The sequence below is a fragment of the Eumetopias jubatus genome, unplaced genomic scaffold (assembly GCF_037043125.1).
Source record: "Eumetopias jubatus isolate StellerSeaLion01/CBP00866 unplaced genomic scaffold, mEumJub1_p1.0 scaffold_17, whole genome shotgun sequence".
Taxonomy (NCBI): Eukaryota; Metazoa; Chordata; class Mammalia; order Carnivora; family Otariidae; genus Eumetopias; species Eumetopias jubatus.
The window spans coordinates 31,610,526-31,628,644 of NW_028274823.1; the positions used below are offsets into that span (position 1 = coordinate 31,610,526).

Here is an 18,119-nt window from a genome sequence, read left to right on the forward strand (position 1 = left end):
GAGGAGGCAGGAACCAGCCATGCCCTCCCAATGCCCTGACCCTGGGCCACCTGCACCACTCACCTGTGGCCCCCATGGAGGACTTGGGCACCTTGAAGGAACAGCACCGAGAGCAGAAGCTGTTTCCACAGTTACTGCAGCTCCGCTGCAAAGAGCCATGGTCAATATCAGATGCATCGCCCACAGCGGGAGCCCCCCACCTTCCCATCAGCTGACTCACCCAAGGAACCTGGGACTACCATGGGAATAGGGAGGTGCCCAAGTGGGGGCAGGACAGAGCACACACAACATCCAGTGGGAAGGCTAGTGAAGGTGTGGGCACAGGGACAGCAGATCCCTGCTCACCTGAGCAAACCTCAGACCCCAGGCCCAATATGGCCAAATGACTCCCCGCTACTGCCCTGCACCTCATCCCAAGTTCCCACAAACACACCCCCAAGGAGACTTACCCTCTTCTTCAGCACTGAGAAGGTGGCCGAGCAGCCCGTACAGTTCCCTGACAAACAGAGGCAGCAGCTCAGCCTCGAGCTAGCCCAGGGCTCTGAACTCTCACCTGTTCCTGGCTCTTCTATGGGACCACTCAGGATGCCAGCCCAGCCCAGTCATGGCTGGGAGCAGTGAGCAAGGGAGCAAAGTCCAGGGCACCTGGGGGGCTCAGTTGGTTAAGCATCTGCCTTCGGCTCAGCTCATGATCCCAGGGTCCTGGGATCGAGTCCCACATAGGACTCCCTGATCAGTGGGGAGTCTGCTTCTCCCTCTACCCCTCCCCCCTGCTCGTGATCTCTCATGATTTCTCGCTCTCACTCTCAAATAAAATCTCTGGGGGGAAAAAAGGGGGGAGCAAAGTCCAGATCCAGAGACAGAAGGGGACTCAAACTAATAGGGAAATTCCCAGGGCACCTGGGTGGCTCAGTCAGTTAAACATCTGCCTTAGGCTCAGGACATGATCTCAGGGTCCTGGGATCAAGCCCCGCATCCAACTCTCTGCTTAGCAGGGAGTCTGCTTCTCCCTCTCCCTCTGTGATCTCTCTTGCTTTTGCTCTCTCTCAAATAAATAAAATCTTTAAGGAAAAAAAAAAAGGAAAATTCCCATGATCCCTGAGAATCCATGTCTCCATACCATACATAGCTGCCGGTCTGTGTGCCCTCCCAGGACTCAGAGGCCCCACCAGCAGGTCCTGCCAAAACCGAAAAGCATCCAGCAGAATCTGCTCCCTGGAAATCACACCAAGCTAGGGGGGGACCTGATAACAGGCATCCTTCAGAGAAGGCAGCTCCAATGAGCTCAGATGAAACCTGCCTGACACGACCCCTTCCTAAGTGCCTCCTTACAAATAGTCTGCCCACAGGTAATTCAGAAATGCCTAGAACCCCAGACTCCTGCTTCCTGTCATCTGAAGATAACAGGAGAGGAGCTCAGAACCAGGCACCTTCCAAAAAGATATGCAGGGTAAGGGCACAGACACTGAGTGGTGGGCAGGACGGAGCAGGGCAGAGCCGTGACAGACTCCACCTAAACCACCACACACGAGATGATCAAGTTTCCGGACCATGCTGGAGGAGTCAACAGCAGCTTAGCAAATGCAAGGGAGGAGGTGAAGGGGTGTAAGAAGAGATGAAGGACGGGGAGGGAGGGAACCAACGGTTCCTTCAGAAGCCACTATGCTCACCACCCACCCGTGCTTCCAGGAAAATTACAGACGGAAAAGGTGGACTGCAGCAAAGACACAGTCTGCTGAAGGGGGCGCATGCAGGTGAATGAAGGGAACCAAAAAGCAGAGGCAAACTGAGGCCTGAGGAGAGGAAAGGCCACACTGTGCCTGATGGCTTCACCAAGCTCCAGGAACAAAAGCAAACCCTGAAGAGAACAAAGAAGGTTCCAAGGGCTATGCCCAGGAACACAGACTATGGTCTGAGGCAGAAATCTCCATGCAAGCAGGGGCCACTGAGCCAGGGGAAAAAGCCCGGGGGTCCACGGTGAGCATGAAGGTGCTCCCGAAAGGGGCTACAGAGCCCAGCGCAGGGCTATGGGCCCAGAAGGAAGCTGAGTTGGGTCCTGAAAACACTTGAGAATGGATAATAAAGCTACTGGAGTAAATGTCTACAGCTTGGGGCCCAAAGGCATCCTGGGATCTGGCCAGAGCAATTAGCAGCTTCAGGAAGCACTGTTGGGCCTCTTGAACCACCTATGTGGCCAGGTACAGAGCCCCGGGCCTCACCTTCACACAAAGGCCCAGAGCTATATTGACAGCCACATGTGGTCTCTTCCTCTGTTCCACCAGAAACGCCTGCAGCCCTTGTTACAGGACACTCCCTGTGTTCAAGGAAAGACGGGCCTGCCCAAGATAGAGCAAGAAGCCTGAGGCCAAGGTGCGTGAGGTGAATGCCATTGCTGCCAGGTAGCTCCTGGCCTGGCAGAGGAGAGGGGAAAGCATAGCAGGTACTGCCGCCTTGATGCCAAACCAGCAATCAGGCTACTCCAAGACTTTGTCCCCCGCACTAAGAATGTGGGCAAAGCAACCCACTTCGGGGCACCCGGGTGGCTCAGACGGTTAAGTGTCCAACTCTTGGTTTAGGCTCGGATCATGATCTCACAAGTTGTGAAATCGAGCCTCTCTCTCTCTAAGAAGTAATCTTTTTTTTTTTTTTAAGATTTTATTTATTTAGGGCGCCTGGGTGGCTCAGTTGGTTAAGCAACTGCCTTTGGCTCAGGTCATGATCCTGGAGTCCCTGGATCAAGTCCCACATCGGGCTCCCTGCCCAGCAGGGAGTCTGCTTCTCCCTCTGACCCTCCCCCCTCTCATGTGCTTTCTCTCTCTCTCATTCTCTCTCTCTCAAATAAATAAAATCTTTAAAAAAAAAAAAAAGATTTTATTTATTTATTTGAGAGTGACAGAACATGAGTGGGGATGGGGTAGGCAGAGGGAGAGGGAGAAGCAGACTCCCCACCAAGCAGGGAGCCCGATGCAGGGCTCGATCCCAGGACCCTGAGATCATGACCTGAGCTGAAGGCAGACATTTAACCCACTGAGCCACCCAGGTGCCCCAATAAATAAATCTTTAAAAGAAAAAAAAAAAAGCAACCCACTTCTGCTTCTCCTTAACAAAGGGGACAAGGGGCATGGGGCAGTGGATTGGAGCCACTCAAAGACTGACACTCAGGCCCAACTCCAGGATGGAATGTCAGGGCCAAGCATCCCAGGGCAGCCATGTGGTCTAGTGAAACCAACATGTACCCAAGCACAAGCCTGGGCCTGGGAGGGCTTAGGATGCTGATACCAGCTCAAGACAGGTAGATGGAGGAGAGCAGCCCTGTTCCCTTCCAAAATCTTCTGACTCTCCCTGCCCCATCCTCAGCAAAAGGCCTGACTCACCATGTGATGATGCCACAGGAGCAGGAAAGAACCTAAGACTGCAGGGCCCCTGCCAGGGTAATGGTCAAAGAGCCTCCAGGACAGAACGGGGCCACATAGAAGCCCCTGAGCCGCCTGTCCTCAGTTGTCCCATGCATCCCCATCCTCCACTGGCAGCCGGAATGGAGTGGCCCCGAAAACTGCTCACCTCACCCTGGCCTGCAGGAGCCAGACCGAGGAGCAGAGCTGCTGTACCTGCCCTCACAGCAAGAAGCTTGAGAACATCTCAAGGAGAAGACCGCGAGCAGTCTTAAAGAACAGGAATTAAGAGAGGCTTAGAAAAAAGCAGCATTTTCTGCCCTTGCCAGCCTCATGTGAAACTCAAAGGCCTTCACCCATCCTGGCCAGGATTACCTGAGCCAAAAACCAAATACTGAAATAAGACAGACATAAAGCCAGAGGACTTCAGACACTAAGGCAAAAAGGGAGCATGTTGAGTGAGAAAAAACACAAGAACACAGGAGCCAGATCAGATGGCCTGGATTTGAGTCACAGCTCAACCATTTACTGGCTAAAGACATGGGGCAAATCACTTTTCTCACCTGAGGTTACTCACCTGCAAATGAAAACATCTAAAGGCCTTTACTTAAAATTCATACTGACAAATGAATCACACGCTAGAGCAAGAGTACTAATTCTTACATAGTGTCACTTGGGACTTCTGGAACCCAGCTGCTTCTAAGCCCCTAAGAACCGCCTGTCCCTATCACATCTACCATATGGACTAGATGAGACCGTGTACATGCAAGTGCACTGAACACAGTGCCCCCAGAGAAGTCAGTGATCATCACAAATAAAGGGGAACTCGAAATGACTGGGGCATACTCACAGAGCAGAAAGAAACTGCATGTCCAGGACCTTGAATCCTGAAAAACAACTGCCCTGTGTGCTACAGGGGCAGGAAGGCAGGCCCCTGGATGCCCTGGGTCAAATGCCTCAAACGAACCCCAGGGCTTCTCCCAGGGTGCAGAGCCTAGAATTCAATCCAACCAGAACACACAGTATAGCCACCTCCTCCTCCTGACAGCTGACTCCAAGCAGAAACAAGGCTCTTCCTCAAAACCAGCATGACTCCCAAGTCACCTGCCCTCTTCAGCCAGAACCCTATCTGGCTCAGCAACCGCTCTCCTGGTCTGAGACAGGTTTCCCACCATGCCAAGAGTCAGGTCTACCCTTCTCCAAAGCTGCCTTCCTTGATCCACCCCCACCCCCTCCCAGGAAAATAAGGACTGGCCAGTCCATGAACTTGGCTGAGGAGAAGGGACCTCAGGGTTCTATCGTGTGCAGAGGAAGATACTTTTTGCTTCAAGTTGTTTCAACCTGGGTAGAGAAGATCCAGACAAGCTGCTAGGCACCTGCAGGATGGACCAGGACCCCTCATGTTAACAGCACCCCTTATTAAGCACTTACTGTGACCCAGCCAGCACTGTGCTACCACTTAATAAACATCACCTCGTTAGAGACCTTGAAGAACCCCGTGAGGTAAGAACTGTTATTACTGCCCTTTTTTAGAAGGGGAAACTGAGGCACAGAGAGGTTACATCATTTGCTCAAGGACAGCCAGCAAAGCTGGGATTTACACCAGGCAGTCAGACGCCACATTCTGTTCTCAGCCATCATGCCACACTGCCTTCTGAGCCTCTGCCTCAGGATTACATCTCTCTACAGTCCTGAAGTGGCGTTTCTGGAACAGAGTGCCTCAACTTCCTACAAGTTAACGTTCAAGAAGGAACCCACGCTCACTCCCCAGCAGTCCCATTGTGTGTCCGCTACCTTCCCTGGGGCCCGTGAACATAGCTTCACTCCTTGCTCTCATCACAAACCAGTAGCCACAATTCCAAACTCTGGCCCCATGGTGCCCACACCGCCCCCATTCCTCAGCCTTGGCCATACCGAAGTTGTTGGTAGGGTAGCGTTTGCGGAGCCGCTCCGTGAGCCGTGACACCTTGCTGCGCAGCACCTCATTCTTGCTCAGGAACCCGTTGTCCTGCAGAACCAGCTCGTCTTCTGCTGGGCACGGGGCACCTTCATCATCCTCCTGTGGGAACAGCTCCTTCCAATCCTGCCCACCTCGAAGCAGGGCTCCAGGAGCCATGTGCAGAGGTCCCCAGCACGGCCGACCCCACGAGGCACGGGGACAGCCAGCTCAGTCACCCTCCCCCTGCCCGGCCCCTGCCTGCCTCCCCAAGGCTCCTACTTACCAGCACCACCAAGTGTGTCTCCTGCCTCCCAAGGTGCGCGGGAGAAGGAGAGAAAACAGAGAGAGATGGCAAGAAGAAGGATGCCGCCGGAAGAGCCCCGGGCAAAAGGGAACACGGGAGCGCCACTGTGAGTTGTCTGAGCACGCCACAGAGGGTGACGTTCACAGAGGCCCCAGAGAAGGAGCCCAGCGACAAATCGGCTTGAGAGAAGCTGGGTACTACGGCTTCTCAAACTGGGTGAAATAATGCATTAAAAGTTGCTCATTACTTCAATAGAAGAGAACACAAAATATTCCTCAGAATGTATTTTCAGAAAACTTTTGCTTCATTTAAGTTTTACACATTTTACAGACGTTAAGTGTGAACTAGTCCAAGATGTAAAATGTGGTCACTACTGTGGGTTAGGAACCAAAGAGCCCGAAAGCCCTGGTGTATACACTCCCTACACCCCCAGCACCAAGATGCACAATCTGCAGTCGTGTATTCAAGTCTGGGTGAAACCTTTAAGCAGTTGAAAATGCAAATGCAGACGTAGACGAGGCGAAGGCGAGAGTGAAATGGGCTAGGGTAAATCACAGGCAACGCACAAGGCCCTTTCTTATACCTCAATGTCCCCCTTTACAAAGAGACGGAGAAATGACTTCCTGCTATATGGAAATGCAACAGCACAGCTGTGACAAGAGCCACCACACTAGGACTCAGGGACTAGGGACAAGGAGGGTGGGGGCAGGGGTGGGGACTAGGTGACTTTTCTAAAGGGGACAGTCACTCCTCAGCTACACTGACCACTGCACACTCGGGGCCACCAGAGCTGCTGATTTTTCAGAGGAACTAAAAATCCAGACTTGTCATTGAAATCTCTCCATTTGTAAATGTCTTTAAGTCTTGGATGCCAAATAAAATGCTTCTGTAAACTACCAGTTTGAATCACTGTCTTAAAATCAGGAGGACTCCTTGACCTAGTCCTTGGCCTACAACCGCTTTCTCCAACTTCCCCTCCCTGCCCCCCAAAGAGACATCTTTCAGACCTCATTCTCCGTAAGAGCAGTGAGAGACCCGGGACAGTGCCTTCCCCCAAATCTGCCTCCCCCACATCCAAGGCACCAAGCCCAGAGTCTCCAGCCTAGGTGGTAAATGATCCACCCCCCAACACAGGGTGCTTCCCAGAGGCTTCCAGAGCCATCCCACCCCTGAGCATGCATGACAGATGAGTAGGTCAGTCACAGAATGGGCAGAAGTTCAGAGGCACCCTTTCATCCAGTGAGCTCTAGCTCACTAGTTCTGACTGCTCATTTGGATAAAGAGAACTGAAAAACCTAGACTTGGGATGTGAGAAACCACCTGGCTCCCAGACCACACTTCTGGCCTGATCAGTAGAGGGTGGTGGGGAAGGGCCACCCACCTCAATCGCATCTTTAAACTCCTCATCGGGCTCAGCCTCCTCGGCTTCCTCCACACTGCCAGGCGTGAGGTCCTGGGAAGAGAGACTATTACAGAAGGAGAGGGAGGGCAGCCCTGCCCTCTAAGGTAGAGGCCACCAGCTTCCTGGAGCAAACATCCAGGTTCCCTAAAACACCCATTCCTGCCCCAGAGGAGATGGCACAGATGCAAGAAAGAAGTCACACGAAGGAGGGCACTCTCTGACCTAGCAGAGACAGGGAAACGGGCCCAAGACCACAGATGGCCCTATGGCGGTTGCGCAGCACAGGTGCTAGAACCACAGGGCCTGGTCTGAGTCCTGGCCCCACCACCCTGGCACAAGAACTCTGTGCCTCAGCCTTCTCCTCTGCAGAAGAGAACCCTCTCATTCTCAGAAGCAACCTACACCTCACAGGGTTAATATCTATAAAGTACTTAGAATAGCAGAGTCACCATTCAACAAGGCACACAGTAGCTGTTATCATTATCATTACAATTATTATTATTAAACATTTCAAAAAAGAGGAGACCAGGGAAGCAGCAGGAACTGTAAAGAGGCCAGGAGCTCTGTGGCATGAACAAGCTGGGAACTAGAAGGCCCCACAACCTGCCCACAGGAGACTCTGCCCTGATGGTGTGGGGCACTCACCTCTGTGGGCGTGGGTGCAGGCGTGCAGTCCGGCAGAGCAGACTTTCCCCCAGCCTCCAGCAGTGATGGGCTCTCAAAGACGCTGTCTTTCTGCTTGGGCTTCAGCCGCCGCTGCAGACATATCCTGTACTCAGACACCACTACCCAGGGCAAGAACACAGCGGGAGGCAGAAACAGGATGGAATGAGTGGTGCTCTGGGGGTACCCCCTTCTACAGGTGGCTGGCCTCTTCCACCAGCAGCCCACTCTCTGCTGCAAGAAAGTCACCCTCCTAACTCTGAACAGATCACCTAACCTAAGCCTCATAAGCAAAACAGCGATCCTACCCCTCCACCCCATGTGATTGTTATAGAGAGATTAAATGTAGTAAGTGCTCCACGAATTATAGCTTCTGTAACTAATTATCCAACTACAGGGAGGAAAACAAATATAGCAATCACCCAAACATATGTAGAAGCCCAGGTTTCTGTGGCTCAGGGCCTCTCCAGATTGCCTCACGGCTTTAGAAGCTAGACGGCAGATGAGAAGTCCAGGATCACAAAGAGAAGTAGCAGCTACTCCAGGTGGCTGCGTCCCAGGAGGCGGGTGGCAGCACTGGGAAAACATCCCTCCCTCATCTCCCAGAAGCCACCACATCACATAAGCAGGGATTCACCTGCCTCGGGATGGGAAAGGGACCCTGACCGAAGCAGCCTCCCCTGGATCCCCCCTGACGTCTCAGATGCAAAGCCCAGGAGCCCTCCCAGAAACTACCCTGGTGTGGTGCTGCCCCCTTGTGGAATGCAGAGCAAACGGATGATTAGCTGTAGAGACAGACAAGCGGGGGAGCCTCACCTAGCCCCCCCAGAGCCTGGGCCCCATCTCTGCCGAGCTGTCCACGGCTTACCTCGGAAGAACTCCACATTCCCCAGAAAGAGTGTGCTGTTTAAAAGGGCAAGGACCCAGCACAGGGGCAGCAGATACAGCATGCAAACCGTGCCCAGAAGAGCCCCATAGAACCTGCATTGACAGAGAGGAACCACAGCATCAGAAATTCCTGCGATTAGAAGGAAACCACTCTGGAGCACAGCCACATGGCAACGGGCACACTTAATAAACATGACATCTGCTAATCAAACAAGTGGGTGAGAGCTTACACGGTGAGTTATGTTTCTACTATTAAAATATTGTTCCCACACCTAAAAGGTGTCTAAACAAAAGCCATACATCCCAGCCCACAAGTTCACGTGCAGGTCTGCACACAAGAGCCTCAGAGGCTCTCCTCCCCTGAGCAAAGCCCTGCAGGGCAGCGGTGGGGAGGACCAGGGGCCACTCACTGCGAGGACGTGGCAGGGTTCTCCCAGCGCAGCACCCGGTAGGCAGCTTCACAGGTGCGGCACAGGCAGCTCAGGAAGGCCTCCAACTGGATCAGGCTGTGGGCACAGGGGTGGGGGGGCCTTCCGTGAGCCGCACACCCACGGGCCTGCCAGAGCTTGGGGCCACAGAGCTTAGGACTTCACGGGCACAGCTAGCCAGGGACAGCTGGTCTCTTCGAACCCATGGGAGGGGCCGGAGAGCTCAGGAGAACCTGCGTACATTTCAGTCCCCCTTTCAGAACCCCTACAGAGATGCACAAAAGACAAATGTTCCCGCCTGGGTCTCTTCCTAGCTGTTGATGTCGGGCCAGCTGCTTAACTTTCCCAGGGCCAAGGTAAAATGAGGAGCAGGGTAGCCCCCCCTCACAGACACACTGCAGCTGCAGGATAAATGGCAGGATAGAGATCACTGTGTCTTCACCTGGGGTGTAAGGCAGACCCACTTGGAGAGTTTTTTTAATGGATGCACCCCCAGAAACAATGAATGCATGCTGCACCCAGATCTTGGTTTCTGAAGGGCTCCATGGAGAAATGGCTGATTCCAGAGCGGGAGCAGTGCAAGCATAAGATGAATCTGAGTATCATATGCACTCAGAGATGACGGGCGGCTCAGTCGGTAGTGCATCCAACCCTTGATTTTGGCTCAGGTCATGATCTCGGGGCTGTGGGATCAAGCCCCACATCAGGCTCCGTGCTCAGCGGGAAGTCTGCTTAAGAGTCTCTCTCCCTCTGCCCCTCCACCCTCACCCTCCCACCCCCATGCGCGTGCGCTCACACACTAATAAATCAATCTTAAAAAAAAAATAATGGGGATATATCAAAAGAACACAGGAGCCAGTTCAAAAGAGCTCCTACTGCCAAACCTAGGACAATGAGATCAAAATAATGACAGTAATGGATTACAACCCATTAAATAAAATTAAGAATCTTGAGTTCATACTGATAAGATGGAAGAGCTCTTTCTTAGAGCAGATGCTAGCTAACAATGCCAACTAGAAAATCACCTTCACAACTATCACAGTAATAAAGTGATAAAGATAAGACCCAGCAATGGTCATTTTAGAGTAGAGAAACCTTAACCAAATGATCAAAGTTAGAATCTCCCCTAATGGGACAGACTGACATCATGTACCTCGATATGATACACTGACAACAACACAATGCTTGTCATACTCCTGCAAAAATGCAATCTAATCATAAGGAGACAACCCCAAATTGAGGGAAATTCTACAAATAATAAGCTCATCCTATTTAAAAGTGTCAAGGTCATGAGGAACAAAGACTAAGGAAGTATTCCAGGTTACAGGAGACTAAGAAGACATAAAAAACTAAGTGTAACATATGACTCGGGACTGGATTCTGGAGGAGGGAAAATTTATATAAAGACCTTGCTAATACCACTGGTAAAATTTGATTATGAACTATATATTAGATAACTGCAGGAATGCTAATGTTAGCCATGTAAAATTTTCTAATTTTGATTATACAATTATGAATATATAAGAGAACATCCTTGTTCTTAGGAAAGAAGTATTTGGGGTAAAAATGCATGATGTTTGCAACTTACTTTCAAATGGTTCAGTAAGAAAAAAAATAACATGCAAGTGAAGAGCAACAGATGAAGCCAATGTGGCAAATGTTAATAATTGTTCTAGCTGGGTAAAGGGCCTATGGGAGTTCCTCTGTATTATTCTTGCAACTCCCATTTGAGTTTAAAGTCATTAAAAAAGGGGGGGGATACCCAGACCCCACTCCAGAAAACTGAGTCAGACGGGGGCCAGGCTCAGGCCTCCATTTGTAACTTTCTTTTGAAGCTTTGCAGATGCTATGGTTAACGTTATTCAATGGTCTTAATGTGGCTCTTCGGAAGTACCAGCTCTGTCACACTTAGGAAGCTTCTCGATAGCGTAGTGATGGTGACTAACCTTTACTGAACACTTCCTGGGTACCAGACACTCATTCAGTCTTCACAACCACCTATGAGGTAAGTCTACTATTATGCCATTTAACAGGTAAGGAACCTGAGGCACAGGGAGGCTGAGCAACCCACCCAATGCCACAGAGCAAGTAAACGGAGGGCTGGGATTTGAACCCTGGCCGCGGCTCACGTGTGCCTGCGCTCGGTCAAGACCCTAAACTGTCTCTCTAGTGGAAAGAACACAAGTTGTGAAATCAGCTAGATCTGGATTCTTATCCCAGCTTGGTCACCTTTCCGCTGTGTAAGCCTTTATCTTCAACCATAAATGGAGGATAGTAACAGTAGTTACCTCCCAGAGCTGTTCAAAAGATCAAAGGGAAGAACATCTGTGGTTTCCCTTATACAACGCCTCACACAAAGCAAGCACTCAGTGTGATGGCCACTATTACTGTGACCATGTCCCACCTCCCTGGCCCCTTCCATACTCACAAGCTCTTCACCTCAGCCACAGCCTCGGGGCGAGACAGGCGAACTTTCTGGAGGTCCTCCTGCCTCACGCTGTGATACTTCCTCCGCATCAACTCAGACTCAGGCAGCCGTGGCCGGCAAACCTCCTGAAGGTAGCCCAGAAGGGCAGGCACTGAAATCATCAGGGCACCCACCGAGTACCATGCACCTATGGGATCAATAACACTGCAGGTAAATGAGGAGCAAGGACCAGGAGCCTCTGCCCACCAGATACCCACATGCTCGCCTCCTCCAGGGCTCTGTCCAAAAGGCCTTCCCTGATCACCTTGGGTGAAAGAGTATCTCCCCTGCTCACTCTCCAACCCTTTAACTCAGCTTTATTTTCTCCTCACAGAATTTATCACATGACTGATTATAGGCATAGTTGTTGTCTCCTCTACAAACATAGGCTCTTGAAAGCTGAAACTTTATCCGTTTGATTACTACTATAGCCCCAGACCCATTTTTTTTTAATATTAACAAACCTATGCTAGCACACAGTAGGTGGCTCGTGCCTGGAGTCTGGCCGCTAGGAGATCCCCATACTGACACTCTGACCTCTGGGCCACTGGAGCAGACTGGAAGCCTTTCCTTTGGCTTTTAGAATACCACAGACAGACCACTGTGAACTGAGAAACGGGGAGGCTGAGAGAAAATCCAAAGGATCTTCTTCCATGTAGCACGGTACCCCCAAAGCAAGCTAACAGAGCACTGGGCACAGATTAAATGCTAGTTAAATATCTGTCATAGGAGAAACAGAAAATGAGGTCTTATGTGAAAACCGGGTTTATTTTCAACCCACTGAATCCACATCTCTGTAGGAAATAAAGGAGACACTTGAGAAATGCAAGTTTGATAGAAGAATGAATACATGAATAAAGGACCCCACTCCTCAGAACATTCTGTCTCAGGCCTTTCACACATCTCCCCCCAGCGGTTCAGCTTTTTCTGTAGCTACCTGTCAGTTCAAACAGGAAAGGGGCTGGGTCCTGGTATATCTCGTCACAAAAGGTCCCCAGGAGACATCACTACCTAAGATCTCTAGAGCCATCCACCTGTCCACACATCTACCTCAAAGGCTTCATGCCACAGACCCCTCAGAGCTGGTGACTGCCCAGCAGCCCCCTCCAGGCTCACCTGCTGAGCCAGAGAAAATCAACATATGTGGCAAAAATCTCTTAACCATTCACCTTCCTGGCACCTTCACCCCATGTCATGCCCCCACTGACCCCAGAATCAGCTTGGAAATCAAAATGGAAAAAGGTCACACCACCAGTATTCAGTCAAGAAGGAAACTAATGATAGCTACAATACATTGGCTGCTTACTCTATGTCAGGCACCGTGCTAAATGTTATAGACAGGCTACCTCGTTCCTCACAACTACTCTCTGAGGAGAGCACTATTATTATCCTCCCTTTAGAGATGAGGAAAATTAGGCCTTAACAAACAGGTTAAAGAACCTGCCACCTCAACAACCCACCCAGGATTCTAGCCCAGAGTGTGTCTCTCCAGAGCCGGTTTTCTGACATCAAGCAGACATGGAGGCCAACTCCATGGCAAGACAAGCGGCCACTTCTGGGAATTCCTTCCCACATCCATTCTCAAAAACCCCCCGCCCCTGGAATCAGTTCTTACCCTCATTCAAAGTGAGGAACAAGATGTTGAGGCCCAGGCAGGTCAGCAAGGAACACAAAGGCATCTGCCACCTACAACACAAGAAAGTCCTGGTCACTAAAGATGGCCACTCCTCCAGTTGTGGTCGGGGGAGGAGACAACCATCACAGGTGGATCATCAAAACCAGGACCAAGAGGAGGGGGCCTGGAGTTCAGAGGGTCAAGGAGAAATGAAAAGTGGGCCTCTTACATAGGCAACTGGGAGAGGAGTTAAGGTCACACATTAGGCCCCGGGATAAGAAAAGGTATCCTCTCAGAACTAGACCTGTGGAACCTTCTCCCAGAAGGAGAAGAATTTATAAAATATCTGTTAAGAAACCCAGTTAATACTGTTTAACCATGTTTTGTAAGGTTCAGGTCTCTTTAAGAGGTAACAATGACGAATTTTCTTCTTTAAAATTTTCCCTTATTCTTTTTTACAATTTCACAGGAACATATACTCACTATGCAAGATTCATCTAATACAGAAATCAAGAGAACAAACCGTGAAGGATTTCTGTGACCGCATTTGTGACTTTCTCTGATTTCTGAAATTTTGAGACTTTAACATATGTTAATCCAAAAGGAGAAAAAATAATGAAGATTTTGTTTTAATATATCAAAAAAGAAACTAAAACCGGGGTATAGCATTCTTTCAGCAGACATGCCCTAAGTGAACTGGAACAGCCGGAAGCACATGCAGACCCAGCCCCCCACCACCACCACCAAATAGCAGCGCAGAAGGCCCCAAAGAGGAAAGAAAGAAGACCAGAGACTTGAGTTGCTGAGGACAATCAAATTCTGCTGGCTTCGTCCCTGATAAAGGACATTTAATAGGGGAAAAGGAGCACAGATGTAACATTGAAAGCATGGACGCCTACAGTCTAAACAGCAGTGTAGGGGCGCCTGGGTGGCTCAGTCATTAAGCGTCTGCCTTCAGCTCAGGTCATGATCCCAGGGTCCTAGGATCAAGCCCCGCATCAGGCTCCCTGCTCAGTGGGAAGCCTGCTTCTCCCTCTCCCACTCCCCCCGCTTGTGTTCCCTCTCTCGCTGTCTCTCGCTCTGTAAAATAAATAAAATCTTTAAAATTAAATAAATAAAAAACTTAACAGCAGTATAGCATCTATAAGGTCAGTCAACTGAGGGAGAGTCAAAGAGAAAAACAGGCAAGCTGCTGGCAAGCAATGTATTCAGAACCTAATGTATTTTAAGATTTTATTTTATTATTTATTTGATAGAGACACAGCAAGAGAGGGAACACAAGCAGGGGGAGTGGGAGAGGGAGAAGCAGGCTTCCCGCTGAGCGGGGAGCCCAATGTGGGGCTCAATCCCAGGACCCTGGGATCATGACCCGAGCCAAAGGCAGATGCCCAACAAATGAGCCACCCAGGCACCCCCAATGTATTTTCTTTTGCTGTGATTGAGGTATTTCAGTTGCTAAATGAAGTTCACTAAATTATGTGCTTTTATTCTTTTGTGGGGAAAGGGGGGGTAGTGGAAGGGCAGAGGGAGAGGGAAAGGGAGAATCTCAAGCAGATGCCCCGCTGAGCACAGAGCCAACACAGGGCTTGATCTCACAACTCTGAGATCATGACCTGAGCTGAAATCAAGAGTCAGACACTTAACCGACTGAGCCATCCAGGTGCCCCTGCTTCTATTTTTTCATGAAAGTTATGAGTAAGGGAATGAAATGACCTGTCTGCCTTTCTCTGAAAACCCAGCATTCCCCACTGTGCCACCCTAATTAGGCCGCAGAACCAGCTAGTGGCAGCTACAAGCATAAGAGCAAATTAAAAGTCTGGTCTAAGGACAATCCCACTTCAGAAATAAAAACATCATACAGCCACTGAAGTCACTTTCACTGTAAAACCTCCCCATTCTTTCTCATATCTTTACTGACACTTCAGTCATAGAAATCCACCTACTAGGGTAGCTGATCCCAGAAGAGAGGTGTCTTTTAAAAATCTAATGCACCTCTAGGCTTCAGACCTAACAGACAGAGCTCAAGATTAGGTCCCTCTTGAAAGTCAAATCCTCTTTACTAAGAAAAGAACAATCAAAAGCACAAACTAATCTGACAGCCATTTTCACAGACCAGTGCTCTGTCTCCCAGTGGCACAGAACCACAAGCTCCTGGGGGCTCTTTAGGCCAAATGCTGCTCCCCCTCCATCCAGTTTTAGTCAATCCCACCACATCCTCAGATTTCTAATTTCATAAAATGGAAAAACCCTAACATATGAGTGCCAAGAAACACTAAGAGACCAGTGGTGGAAAAGGTGAAAGGCAGGCTGCATTTAACTTTTGTGCTTTGCCACAAAAGGGTAAAACACACAAACATATTCACACACCTGCATGTGTGCACAGCAGAAAACCCGAAGACTAAAATTCATTTCAGCCGGATGGTCATGGTGAGATTATAAAGCAAGTCCCTCATACCATCATCTCCCCTAACCCTTGCACCAAGGGGACAGTGATCTAATGATAAGAACATTGCTATGGAATACAAACCCACTCACTTCTAGGGCTAATGCCATAAATTAAAGGGGTTCTGAGGTGAACAAGAAAAATTTAAGGCATTGTTCAGGGAGTAAAAAATAAACCTCCCACTATTTCCAGACTGAGGTAAGAATGAATATTCAATAGCACTTAGAGGTTAACCCAACTCCACTTACCCTGCCTCCTGCCTCTCTCAGAGGACTGGAAAGTTTTATGGGAATCTGATGAAAACTAGAAGCTTCCCCCTTAGAAATACACATGCGTGTACATACAAAGGTTTACGTGTAGTTTCAAGAGGTTCAGTGAGCCCTAAAGCCCCACTCACAAGCTCCAGGTTATGAATGTCTGCTCTGTAGGACAACCAGGTTTTACGTGGCTCCCAATATTAGGAACACATGACCTTTGTGGGGGGAGGGAGTTTCACTTGAATTTGATCCAACCTTTAAATCTAATTTCCAATTTGCACCATGAGGAAGCAACCAGACAAATCTAAGTAGGAAATTCTCCAGGACTGTCAGCTCCGTCTCCAGCAAGTCAGTACCATGAAAAAGAAACTATTTTAGATTGAGAAGACTCAAGGGACGTTATAACCAAATAAAATGCACAGTCCTGGATTGCAATCTGATTTGACCAAAACATGACATTCTTGGGACAACTGGGGAAATCTGAATATGAACTGGGTATAAGATGATATCAAGAAATTATTAACTTTGTTAGGTGTGATGTTGCTTTTTCTCATTAAAAAAAAAGTCCTTATTATTTAGAAATAAACTGAAGTATTTAGGGAGTGAATAGCATATATCTGTCCTTAAAATTCTTTAAGATAAGAAATAAAGTGACCTGAAAAGGGAAAAAAGAAATTATACGGAGGATGAAAATCAAAGCAAAATAACAAAAAATTTTGAGCTCCATAATCCTAAAAGATTAGTGAAAAGGGTACCTGCTTATTCACAGGTACTTGTATTTAACTTATGTTCAAATTTACATCCTAATTTTAATATTAATTATGCTAATACTGATAGAGAAGGAAAAAAAAAAAAAACTCCTTTAAAATTTAGAAGGCCCGATGTTCAAGGCTAATTAGCAGTCCTGAGGTATGTATGAGCTTACTGAATGACAAAGAAGAAACTCTGGTGAAAGACCATCTGGTTCCCAAGGCCTAGCTCTCCTGGGGTAGGTCTGGAATAAGCCCAGGGAACCAAAGGACCTCCCAGAACCACTCCTCACGAGGGCAGAAAGGACAGCCCAGCAACTGCCTAAGTGGCCAGCACAACTATGGAGCAGGAAAGCAGAAGGTCTAGCTGGTCAGAGCAACTCTACAAAGTCTGTTACCTGAGCAAGTACCGGACACCGTCACCTGCATCCTTCAGGGGTTCCAGGTAGATCTCCAGCCTCTTGTAGGACAGAACCAAGTTGAAAAGATCAAATGCCGGGGACCTGGTAGGGGCAGGTGGAGACTCCAGGGGAACCTCAGGCATCACGCTGGGGCTCACCTCTGGCCCACTCCCCTCACGCTCTGATGTCTGCATCCTGCAACCATAATAATTCCTGACATTTGATTGCACTTCCAATCCCCAACACACTTCTACTTACATTAGTCTATGTGGTGCCTATAATAAACCTGTGAGGTAGGAAGGGTTACAGGTAGAATACCCATTTCACAGAGGAAAAACGTTCAGCAGGGTGAAGTGAATTGCCCAGATATAAAATCCTGCTCTTCTGACTCTCCAACTAATGTTCTTTTCCCCACAGACCTATCAAGAGTATAAACCATAAAGACCAAGCGCACATGGCTGCTGGGAAGAGGCAGCCTGGTGTCTAAAGAGAAATGATGACCTGGAATATTTTTCACCCACTCCTGACCTGGTTAATTCCTACTCATCCTTCAGGTAATGGCTGAAACATTGCTCCCTTGATCTGAGAGGTCTCTGCCAATGCCCCCAGTCTGGAATGGGAGACCCTCCCCAATAATCCCAATGGATCATGTACTTGCCCTAACAGCATTTATCACACCAAAGTAAAACTCCCTGCTTTCTTGCGGGTCTGTGCTTAACTTGGAGCTCCACCAGGTCAAAAACTATGTCTTCCATTTACCACTGCTTCTGCACACAGTGGAAGGCTAATTAATGCTCACTGAAAGAGTGAACGAACTGTCCATCCTCTACGGACTCCCATGCTTTCTCCCGCCCCGCCACATCTTCTAACGCTTCCTTCTCCTTTCTGTTCCCAACAACTTCCGGGACCATTCCTGCCCATTACCCTCCCTTTTCCCTTGAACCCCACGGGGCAGTCACCTCCTTCCATAAGGCCCCGTTCCCATCTCCCCTCTCCGATGCGGAGACCCTCACCCTCTTCCCTAATTTCAAAGTCCTACCCCAAACGCTAAAAAGAAAAGGAGGGGACAGAAAGGGCGGAATCTTGACGCACAGCAACATAAGCCAGTCCCTCGCAATGGACTGCAACCTGACCTGGGACTGGGGATGGGGATGTGACCAAGGGGCCACCG

At 49.3% G+C, this 18,119-nt stretch overlaps 1 protein-coding gene across 4 annotated transcripts in view; it reads right to left on the bottom strand.

The window, feature by feature from the left end:
* The window catches only part of ZFYVE27 (zinc finger FYVE-type containing 27), a 32,033-nt gene that overhangs the window by 13,457 nt on the left and 457 nt on the right, over nt 1-18,119 (bottom strand). For 3 of the 4 annotated variants that reach the window (XM_028098535.2, XM_028098536.2, XM_028098537.2), the window contains exons 2-11: nt 16,946-17,143; nt 13,099-13,169; nt 11,445-11,631; nt 8,999-9,094; nt 8,569-8,681; nt 7,683-7,822; nt 7,017-7,088; nt 5,307-5,451; nt 450-496; nt 64-145 (exon numbers count right to left, since the gene is read on the bottom strand). In XM_028098535.2, the coding sequence (XP_027954336.1) occupies nt 64-145; nt 450-496; nt 5,307-5,451; nt 7,017-7,088; nt 7,683-7,822; nt 8,569-8,681; nt 8,999-9,094; nt 11,445-11,631; nt 13,099-13,169; nt 16,946-17,142 (1,150 nt within the window). In that variant the 5' untranslated portion in view covers nt 17,143. The remainder of the gene's footprint in view (nt 1-63; nt 146-449; nt 497-5,306; nt 5,452-7,016; nt 7,089-7,682; nt 7,823-8,568; nt 8,682-8,998; nt 9,095-11,444; nt 11,632-13,098; nt 13,170-16,945; nt 17,144-18,119) is intronic. The other variant, XM_088020025.1, reaches the window with a different exon arrangement.